Raw genomic sequence first — 11,984 nt, forward strand, 5'->3', positions numbered from 1 at the left:
AGGAGTGTGTCCTGGGCAGGGCATGTGTCCTGAGTGAGGAGTGTGTCCTGGGCAGGGCATGTGTCCTGAGTGAGGAGTGTGTCCTGGGCAGGGCAGGTGTCCTGAGTGAGGAGTGTGTCCTGAGCAGCGCATGTGTCCTGAGCTAGGAGTGTGTCCTGAGCAGGGCGTGTGTCCTGATTGAGGAACGTGTCCTGAGCAGGGTGTGTGTCCTGAGCAGGGCGTGTGTCCTGGGCATCTCTGAACAGCATCTAGCACTATTGGTTCCTGTCAATGTTCAATAACATTCTGCTGAATGAAAATAGTGATGCATAAAAACTAGGCAATTTTTGATTTGGAAAGAAATGGATTTAACTAAAATGTTATTTATTTTGAGACAGAGTCTCACTCTGTGCCCTGGGTAGAGTGATGTGGCATCATAGCTCACAGCAACCTCAGTCTCCCAGGCTCAAGTGATCCTTCTGTCTCAACCTCCCAAGTAGCTGGGATGACAGACGCCCACCACAAGGCCCAGCTAGTTTATCTACTTTTAAAAGAGATAGGGTTTCACTTTTGCTCAGGCTGGTCTCAAACTCCTATGCTTGGGCAATCTACCTGCCTCGGCCTCCCAGAGTGCTGGGATTACAGGGTTGAGCTACTGCACCAGCCTGACTAAAATATCGATTCATTCATCTAGCTTTTCTGGCCAACTGTGATGCTGCTATATCTAAGACATTTTGCTCTGTGCTGGATTAGATACACAAATGGGAAGATAAAATTAGAGTAATCACAGGCTGGTTTGGAGAAGTGAGCCAATTATTATGGTAAGAGTGCTGTGACTTATATTATTATAGTTTATTTCTAATTTGGTCTTGAGGTCCTCTTGAAAGTGACCATAAGTTGAGATAGACCCTTTCTAGGAGAGCACTGACCAGGGAAAGTCAGGTTCTGTGTGTTGGTCAGAGGGACACATGAGGTGAGCCTCAAATGTGTGAAACAGAAGAAATTTACTACTTCCTGGTCCCAGAGAGGTTAGGGGTGCCAGCAGGGACCAAGGGAAATCTGGAGGTGGCACAGAGCGGCATAAGCAGGTGGGGCAGGGAAGAGAAAGGAAGGATCCGAGGGTCTAGGCCTTTATTACACCCATGGGAATCACTTCTTGGTTTGTTTAAAGAAAACAGTGTGAAGGGGGAACTTACAAACTCCAAACTGGTGCTGACCATCAAGTTTATTATGGTCAGCACTGTGAAGTGTGCTGGGTTTGGGGTTAGGGCGATGAAGATCAAGTGGGCCACATCTTCAAGAACCACATAGCCAACGGTGATGGGGCACTTCTGGGTGGCAGATAAGTCATGTCAGACCTAATATAAGTACACATATGGCTTTCCAGAAGAATTGATAACCAGTGCTTACCCAGGCATGAAAGTATAAACTGTTAAAACCTTATGGGGTGTCAAATTAGCATAGCTATCAAAAATCTTCAAAATGTAAACAGTGTCTCCCAAAAATTCTTCAAGGACGTTGCCAAAGGACATTACCAGAAAAGTGCCCAAAGATTTGTTTAGGACTTTCTTTATAGCACTGGTAAGGCAAAAATATTTGAAACAAACATTTCTAAAAACAATGTTTAAACATTAAAAATATATAGTATTCGTATAGTGAAAAATATGCACCCATTAAAAACACTGTAATATAAGATTTTTCAGAATATGAGGGATACCTCTAGCTATGTTGTAGGAGATAAAAAGTAGGTCGGCTAACAGTGGGTTCAATGTGGTCCAGTTTTTTAAAAAAGTATCTGGGAGCCGAAAGAAATATACATTTATATTCGTGAATGTATTTTTAAGAAAACAGTAGACAGCACAGAGAGAGCATGTAGGACATTTGGGAAGCCACAACTATACTCCACTCTAGACGCTCCCTGGGACCACCCCACACTTCCTCTCCAGAGGCCATCGACCTACCATCTTTCAAAGCTCTTCTTTCCTCCAGGCAAAAGGGCCTTCTTCAATCCATTTCTCAGCGAGGGGGCTTCAACCCCTGTGAATGGGGTGACCACCTGCTCCTGACCCCAGCCAGGTCCCCTGCAAGTGCATGGCACAGCTGGAGGAGGGACCCCAGAGCTTACTCTAAAGTGATGCGCTGAAGGACAGTCACCAGGGCTACTGCTCGCCAACTAAACCAGATTCTCCACCAGCCCTCCATGCCTGTAGACCTATCCTGCATTGCACTTGGACCTCAGATCCTTCATGTGTGGCACCTGTGGCAAGGATTTCTAGTGTTCCAGCTGCCAGGCAGCCATGCAGCTAATGGAATAGGTGTGCCTCCCCTAAATTCAAGACCCTGCCTGCACTGCTTTTCTCTGCCACATGCTGTCTGCCTCTGCTGAGGTTACTGTCTTATTCGGGGGCTCAGTTTCCCCATTTATCCAAAAGAGAAGCATTCTTCCTTTCTAGCTGTGTCAAGGGGTTGCCTTTGCTGGGCCTGTGGAATGGGTGGATCAGAGGAGAGGCAGAGTACACAGGCCTGGGAGCCCAGGAGAACTAGGTTCTGGTCCAGCTGTGCTGTGTGAGCTTTTCAAAATGGCATAACCTCTCTGTGCCTTGGTTTCCTCTTCTCCCAAGTGGTGAACAGGTTGTCCAGAAGTAAGATGAACAAAAGAGCATGGCATGGTCTGTTTCTTTTCTGTTTCTCACTGGTCTGGTCTACTGTTCCCACCTTTGGCTAAACAAACATTACAGACTCCAACACAGACAAACAAAGCAAACCAAAAAGCACATCAACAGTCTCTCTGGAATACAGGGGACATACAGCTGAAGCTATGGTTTAGATGGGGTCTGCTTATCAGGGGTCTTCTATGCCATACTTGAAGATGTTGAGGAACCACCAATTAGCACAATAACACAATTGGGAACTTTATTTCAGAAGGGTCACCTTCCCACAGGTCTTAAGATAAGAATACAAGGTGCCACTTGGATAAAGTTGCCAGACAAATATAGAACATCCAGTTAAATCAGAATTTCAGATAAATAATGAATATTATTTCATATAAATATGTCCTGCTGTTATCTAAATGTCCAATTTAATTGGGCACCTATATTTTTATTTGCTAAATCTGGCAACTCTAACTTGGGAACAAAGGCATTGGGCAGTAGGACTGAGATTTGAGGAGAACATGCAAAGTAGAAGGCCTGACCGTCAGCTGAGAGGGAGGAGGTGGTGGCAGAGTGATGGTGGTAGGTACTTGGGATGAGGGGAAATCCTGCTGCTCCATGGCCAGAGCCTGATGATGTGATGGTCATCAGTGTGTCGGGACCTCTACTCTGTACTGGAGGTGATTACCCAGCAGGGGTCCCAGGGGATGAACTTTTCTATTGACATCTGATTGGCTGCCGATTTCTACTTCTTATGTTGTGATTGTGTTGGAAAGCTAAAGGTCTGGTTCTTTTCATGGTCCTCTGAAGATTTTTGCAAGCTTATGACCTTCTGAGAAAATTGCTGATGAAATAAGCATGAAGAAGACTAGAGTGATGGTCCATTTTTAGATGTGTTTACAGGCTGTATGACTCAGCGCTGCTTCTGTTAAGAGCACTGACTATGTGGTCGTTTTTAGTACTGAGAAGCAAACACAGGAAACTTGTGGTCTATGCTGCTATCAGTGAACGAGAAAACCCTTATCGAAGGAGAGAGGATCTGACTGTATATTCAAAGTGTTTTGTATACAATGTCCTCTCCTCATTCCGTTTGACTGTGTCCAGCCTCTTTAGATCCTGTTAGGAATATTTCAGAATATTTCATTCATTCTGTATTCAATGCTTCCAAATGATCCACCACAGACTTCTTTGGAACTGAGACTAGTTGTGAAGATAATAAACATGTTTGATTTATAGAAACTCAGGCCAAATAATCAGACGTTTCTTGGGTGGACTCTCACAAATTGTTCCATGAACAGCATTCATGGTGACCAAGGACATTTCCTTTGTACAAGCTTTATTTCTAGAGATAAGTGCTCTGGGCCTAGCTGGAACAGACCTGAGGAGAAACAGCATTCAGTACTTATCTAAAAGGGAAAAGAAGAATCAAGTGTTTTGTCATTCAGGGGAACTACTAAATGTTTCAATATTTACGAAAGTGTTTTGGCAAGGCAAACTTTGTCTCCATTTGTGTCACAGTCACATCCTGAGTCAGAGAATGATTTCATTGATCTGCCCCAGTCTTCAGTGTTTTCACGCCACCATTGATTAGGTAACTGAGAGTGTTGTGTGGGAGGAATATCATGACAGTAAAAATGAATGTTCTTTTAAAGTGTAATTAAAAACACTGCGTGGAGAGATTTTGTGCATCAAAGAAATTCAAAAACTCTGTTCACTAATCTAAAGCCTTCTCAGACTATTTACTCCTCCTGCGCTCACCTGGGAGAGTGGAAAGTGGTCCTGCCTGTCATCAAAGCTTCTGGAATTAACCAGGCACCTGGAGATTCCAGCACCGAGTCCAGAGAGGTTACTGGGCACCTTATAGGAAGGAATTTGGAGACACTTGGAAATTCCTACAAGGCCCTGGACACTTAGAAGGTGGTCCCTGGGGATTGGGGGTGGGCACCTGCTTTAGGAGGCCCCAACACACTGGCTGGGCTGACCCACTCAGCTTCTCTCTCCTGTGGGAGAACTAAGTGATGCCATGAATAGAAGGGGCTGCACACAAGGCCCAGGGGGTAATGAGGGCTCAGCAGATTTTAAACCCAAAGACCACACCTTGGAATTTTCTTTGACTTATAAAACTCCTGCCCACAATCACTGTAATTGGGATAGTTATTATAAGCCCCACAGGCAGCACAGGCGAGAATTTCCCCAGGTCTCAGAGTGAGAGCTCAAACTGAGAGAAGGAAGGCCAACCTATCTTTGATCTCTTTCATGCCAGGGACATTTCTGAATGAAGCATCTATCAAACAGCTTTTTTGTTTTGTTTTGGTTTGCTTTGGTTTTTTTTTCTAGAAAAGCCTAACAATTTTCATGCTAGAAAATTTAGTATCATGGTCCAAGTCTGGATAGATTCAGAGCTAAGATTGCTTATTTTAACAAGTTGGATTGGGACACCGGGGAGGTGAAAGGCGGTTTTCCACCATGACTCTTTTTCTGTGCATCCTCTGAGTGTGTAGCTTTAGCCTCGGGAGTGATTGTCTACTTCTGTCCTGGACAGACTCAGATCATTAAATGTAGCAAAACGCACTGCTGAGGATTACATCTCATCTCTCTCTCCCCATCCAGCACCATGATAGGGAAAAGGCAGGCAATTTCAGTTCCTGGGATCTCTAAGAAAGGACTCTCCTTAACAAACAATAAACACACGGGAAATTCTTTCCTATTTTGGTATCAATCTCAACTATCAGCCAATCTATTGAAGGCAGGATTTTTACCCAGCTAATGCATTCTTTATCTTTCATAGTGTTTCTTTTCTTCTCAACTTCATGTGTCATGGAAATACTGTTTTCTCTCTTTGCTATACAGACCCAAAGGTAATTTTGATTTTTTTCTATAGTTTTCGTCTTAATTGAATTTTGTTAGTTGAATGTACAGCTGTGTCTCTCCAACCCCTCCACTTGCCACCCCCAGAGCAGAAAATTCTCTTTGTCTCTATCTCTCTCTTTCCTAAAATAGAAAGTTTCCTAGTTTGGAATCAGCCAACAGTGTGATTAATGTATCTCAGAGACCTTGTAAAGTTTTCACACATGCTGAAGATTCTTCAGTGTTTGGGGGATACTGATGAGGACTTGGGGTAAAATATCATCCTCTTGTGCTGTACACTGCCCAGGAGCGTCGCTCGGCCACAGAATGGCATCTCTGCAAACACTTCCCCTGAATTTGCATGTATGTGTGTGGATATGTGTGTGTATCTGTGTACTCTGTAACCAGCAAATTATAATCCAGGTTTCTTCTCAAAAAGAGCACCAGTTCAACTGCACAGCTGGGTATGCCAGAAAACACATAATTAGGCAAATTGGATTTAAGAGTTATGTAAGGTCTCAACTGAGCCAGTGAATAAGAAGCTGAATGAGAGGTTGTGATTGCTGCTCTGGTGCCTGGAAAGAACAGAATATGCGGCTATGTGTGTTTCGGGCAATGAAAGGCGATTACTGGGAATTACGGAGTGTAGCCAGCCTTGCATGAGAGTAGACTACAGCGTGTCACAGAGGGCTGTGCTGGGAAGAGAATGTTGTCTGTGGCTAAAAGGGAGAGAATGTGAAAGATGTGCCTAAAAGGAAAAGATTGGGTGAATACTATTTTGGAGTTACATTTAGGAAACTATAAAGGGTGATAGAAAAATTATATAGTATACAATTTTTCAATAAGCTATAAAATGACTTAGAGAATTTTAAGTATAAAAGGACACATCATATATTATTATTTCTTCTCTGAAAGTGGACCTTTCCAGCCAAAGCAGGTATACTCTGGAGAAGGTAGCAAGCAAAGTCTCCAGTTTCAGAAATTTTTACTAAGAATACACAAATGTTGAAGATAAGTCCCTTCATAGCATTATGAAGCTAAAACCAAAGTACCAGTTTTTCCTATTTGCAAATAATCTTATTTGCAAATTTCTCTCAAGGCAACTGAATGAAAAGTAGATATTCTTCTCTTTATAAAATATCCCTGAAATAAATGGGACAGAAAAGCAATTGTCTGACAGTCTATTTTCTTAAAGAAAACATCTGGATTAATTGACAGGACACCAATTCATTTGGGTCTTGTCTCTCAGTGAGAAATTAAAAAGAAATATATATGGATTTTTATAAACATAAGGATTTTATGTTTATATATATAATCCAAAAGTGATTATGGTGTAGCTAGCTTCTGGGTTTTTGTCTAAAACTCTTTATGTATATAAAATCCTTGCCAATGATACTAATAACATTCTGTCTATGGATGCTGCCTAACCATTAAAATGTCTATTAGGAATTTCATGTTTGGTTTGAAATACTTATACTTTTACACTTTATAAAAAATGTTTTGAACATCTCTAATTTGCAAAGCACATGTTACAGATAGTGGCAAATACAAAGATGCACAATGAGTCCCTTCCCTGAATTTATAATCTACACTGTGTCCCAAGGTTGTTACTAAAGTTTCCATACATAAGGAAAGTGGGAACTTGTACATAGATCTAAGTTTACTTATAAAAAAATCCATTAAAAGATTTTATAAAATATTTATAAAATAATCTCCATGTGTTGGCCACCTCTTTGTAAAATTTTATAATGGATATTTCTTAAATAAAGGTCCAGTTAACTATAATTTCACAATTTCCCTATGTATGGCGACTTTAGGGGCGACCTTTGAGATACCTGGTCGTGAGAGACCGCAGTATCACCGGGAAGTAGACATGGTGTGTTGTTGGCAACTTTGCTGTGTACTTGGTGGTTGTATATCAGGATTTTTCTTTTATGTTGATGGTTACAAAGTATATTTGAAGAAGTATGTTTTCTTGTGTTACTGCTTGAACTGTACTTTGCATTTTATATCAAGTTCTTTTATATCAAAGGTATGCCTGTTTTAGACAAAAACCAAGAAAAAACCAAAGATTACTATACTGTAATCACTTTTGGATTATATATATAAACATAAAATCCTTGCATATATATATATATATACATATATATTTCTTTCTGTGTGACCATCATGATGTTTATAATAAAGTATGATATTTAATACTTTCAAACTGATGATTAAATAATTCTGCACCATTATGGGTACTGCAGTTGCCAAAATGTGCTGATCATAAATCAAATTGAGACCCTTAATGGAAAATTACAAAACTTACATAATCTGATAAAGACTGAGCAGATTCTCATGTTTGAGAAACCTTTAAGTTTTTCTCAACAGATGTTACCAAGTTATCAAATTGCAGATGTCTTGTTTGGAGCAAAGTCCCCCTGCTCCCCATTCCTTTCTGGGGGAAGCTTTTTGAAGTTTGTCACTGCAGGTGAAGAGACTGAGACCATCCACAGGGAACAAGGCATGGTGGGGCAGTTAAAGTGATCACAGCGTAGCCAGCTTCTGGGTTTTGTCTAAAACTCTATTACAGAGCGAAGAGAGTGAGCTGCCCCATATATTCCAAAAACTTTCAGAAATGTCAAAGAGGGCAGGTGAATTTAGTGTAACTTTTCCTAAGTTAAATGAGAGCTCTTCATCCTGGAATGGCATCCCAGTACACCCCTGAAACAGAAGGGTGTTTGCTGTTGTCCAGTGAGTGTTCGCGGAGTTAAGGTACTTTATAACCCTTCCTAGGCCAACAGCCATCAACCCCCACCCACTTCTAATGGCAGAGGACAGAAAATTGAATTAAGTAAAATACATTCATTTGGTTTGATCATTAATAATTTTGTGACATTATGTCTGAATTCAGGATTCATTAAGACATAAAGATAAACGAGGAGAAAAAAAGAAATAGCCGTTTGGGGCAACACCCATTTATGATTCAAAATCACAGCTTATTCTTTGATGCACTTCCTGCCTGAGTCTCCACCAGATGAGTGAACTTGGGCATAGTGAGTACTTTCTATTCACTTTGTTAGGACCAAAGAGTTGTTAGTTTTGATCTGATAAAACTTTCCTCTAAACTTGAATATTTATAGACAGAATTGCTGGTTTATTAAACCAAATCCAATGTTGATCTTGTCTGAGGGAGTAGGAATAAGAACAAAAACACATAGAAGTAAGCAAGTGGAGACTTACCGTATCACGTTGCCTGTTATCTTTCCCTGATATTATCAAGAAGTAGTTCCATGTCAGTAGCAACAACAGACCCAGTGGTATCATGTAGAGCTCAAAGTTCCAGACAACAAAGAGAAAGAGCTGGAGGAGAGAGAAGAGAGCAGAAAAGATGAGGCAACTCTGAATTTCATTCAACAGACTCTCACTTACCCCCACTGCAAACCCCACAGAGCTAAATACTTTAGAAGGGCAAGCTTTATCCTGAAAACAAAGCCCTGGGAACTTGTGAGGCGTTTTTTCTAAAAGCACAATTGACCCCTGGAAAGTCACTGTTAAGATTTTTAATCTGTTGAATTTCTATAAAGGAAATACTGATATCATTACCTTACCAAAGAAATAATTTTATTTTTTTTCCTCCAGTGAAATTATTGTTTGGTTGGACAAAATAAAAAAGACAGCAAAATGAGCTTCCCTACATTGTCAGAAGTAGTTCTATCTACCTTGATAATAAAAAAATGAATCACTATTTAATATCAGGGACTTTAAAAAAACTCACATAGACAACACAATGTAACAGGTATAAGAGTTAGACAAAACGAGCAGGCCTATGCCAGCGAGCCACAAAGGTTTCACACTGTGGAAAAAACATTGCTACCAACTATCAACAAGTGTAAGAAGAAAGGTCAGCTTGACACTCAGCATTACCATAGAAATTAAACAGCTATTAAGGGAAATTTTGTGAAAGTAAATTTTAAAATGCTTCTTTGTATCTTTTTTCTAACACAATCTACTTCTTAACGTATATAAACTTTTTCATTGTAAGACAAATGTTAGATTAAGAACTCAGGGTGGCAGATGGAACCATTCTGAGAGCATTTACATTGCAAAACACCACACAACGTCGGATATAAGGTGTGACTCACTCCCGCCCCCCTACCAGACTCTTGCAATGCTGGACAGATCATCTAAATTCTCTGGATCTGTGGCTCCTGCTGTCAAATTAAGGTAATATTCAGCGAGAGGTGTTTAAGAGCTGAGTTCTACTCACGATTCTAACACTAACTAGATGTACAACCTTTCGGCAACCATTTGTCCTCTCTTTAATTTCTTCCTCTACAATGGGAATAATAGCAGTGTCTATTGACAGGTGTGAGAACGTAATCAATAAAGTGTGTTCAGCACTGACACACACTGCTTGGTCCCAGTAACTGTACAAAGCCAAAAACTACTACTGTATAAATGTCATTGATACCGAACAAAACTCAGAAAGATACCTAATTATTGACTAGGGTTCTTAAGTAACACAAATTCTAATACTGAAAGCTAGAAAGTCCTCTGACTGCTAAGATTTAGCTGACCCATAGCATAACCAAGAATTTCAGGCACCTAATCAGATAACACAAACATCTTGCCTTTGGGAGGTTGGGGGGTTTAGGAGCTATACCCTAAGGATACTCAAGTCAGGTAAAGCAGCACGGGAAAATTAAGCCACGTGGAGTGCTAGAGAGAGCCCTTTGACCTGAGGGCCAGGAGACCCAGGTTCGGAATGGTAGGAAGTCACCTGCACAGTGTTCCGACATCTTGACCAAGGCTTATGAACCTGATCGCCTGTAACATCCCTTCTCTAATAGTTAAAACAATGTCATGACGTTACTGCACCACCTTTCTCCTAACTTTGACAGTAAATTTTAAAAAATGCATATTTTACTGAATTTTTTGATATTTATAGCCCAAATGGACACCACAAAGCCTAACTAATAGTTAATAAACCAAAAACTGAATTTTGGACAGAATTACACAATAACTATAGCATCAAGTTCCTGAATGAGAAAAACTCCAAATATTGCAGAGCATGAAGTATGAGCCTTATCTTTGCTTTTTCCACTAGAAAAGAAAAAAGATTTCCAGAAAAAGAAAATATTTTCATTTTATTTTTGAAACACATACAATATGTATAAAGATGATATAAATTATAATTGGTGGTTATGATTATTAAAATGCATTGTTACAAAGATATTTTTTTCAGGAAGTGAATTAAGGTAACTTTGACAGCCATCAATCCATGTAAAAGGGACTTTGCTTTTGGTTACAGACTGCATTGATTAGTCTATATGCATTAATTCTTTACACGTCACTTTGGAACATTTAGGCAGTCACTAGAATATAAGGCCCTTAAGGGGAGTGACTTTTTTTTGTTCACTGTTTTGCCCCAGCGCCTGGAGGAGTGCTTGGGGACAGCAAATGCGCACTGTGGTCTGACCACAGTCTGTCCTCCTGGACCATCTGACACACCTGCCTTTCCTCAGGGTGTTCACTTGATCCAATGTGTTCTGGCTTTATGGATGAGACTCAGATTATTCCATTGCTAAATACAACCGATTGTAACCATTTTTAACCTATTAAGCAGATATATTTTCCCTTATAATGTCCACTCATTGGTGTTAGAGTCCTGGTATTATCCAAAATAAAAATTATTGATAATGACCATGTATTAGTGTTAGTTATAGGCCAGGCATTACATAGAAAACTTGTTAGATGCTAATGCTGCAGGTAATCAAGACATCTATTATACTACCTTCCTCTCTAGGTTGACATCACCAATTGCTTCAAGTACCACTTACAAGGTATGGTTTCTGGGCACTTGCCTATGGTAGACACTTTCCTCTAGCCACATCCAAATCAATACATTAATGATGTTCCTAAAATATAGCACGCAGAGCTGCCACAGCACTTCTCAGGAATACCTATGGCATTGACATGTCCTGCCAACCTTGGCCCTAGAATACAAGCTGAGGAAAGATCTAAGAGAGAGACTAAGAAGGAAACGACATTGGGGTGGGGTCCTGGGGACGGAAAGACCATCCCCTCTCCTGGTGCACGCTCTTTAAGAATCTAACACTTGGGTAACTGAGTGGGGAGCTCCAACTATTGAAAGCCAACTTTTGTTATTATTATTTTTATTTTTATTTTTATTTTTACATATACGTGTGATTATTAAGTTTCCACTTTTTGCCTTCACAGAATTAAAAAGGCTTAAGATTCACCAACAATAACAATGTTTAAGATAAGGACTAGAGACAAATACCTCATAAAGAATGAATGAAAGCACCTTTTGAAAAAACAAACAAGGCTCGGCGCCTATGGCTCAACCGGCTAGGGCGCCAGCCACGTACACCTAAGGTGGCGGGTTCGAATCCCCAGCCCGGATCCGCCAAACAACAATGATGGCTGCAACCAAAAAATAGCCGGGCGTTGTGGCGGGCGCCTGTGGTCCCAGCTACTTGGGAGGTGGAGGCAGGAGAC

At 40.6% G+C, this 11,984-nt stretch overlaps 1 protein-coding gene across 1 annotated transcript in view; it reads right to left on the minus strand.

The window, feature by feature from the left end:
• Positions 1-11,984, minus strand: part of MCTP1 (multiple C2 and transmembrane domain containing 1) — a 601,695-nt gene that overhangs the window by 88,629 nt on the left and 501,082 nt on the right. Inside the window, exon 18 of the mRNA XM_003785982.3 lies at positions 8,703-8,822. Within this exon, the coding sequence (XP_003786030.1) occupies positions 8,703-8,822 (120 nt within the window). The remainder of the gene's footprint in view (positions 1-8,702; positions 8,823-11,984) is intronic.

Source organism: Otolemur garnettii, unplaced genomic scaffold, assembly GCF_000181295.1.
Source record: "Otolemur garnettii isolate 467f Iridium unplaced genomic scaffold, OtoGar3 scaffold00017, whole genome shotgun sequence".
Lineage (NCBI taxonomy): Eukaryota > Metazoa > Chordata > Mammalia > Primates > Galagidae > Otolemur > Otolemur garnettii.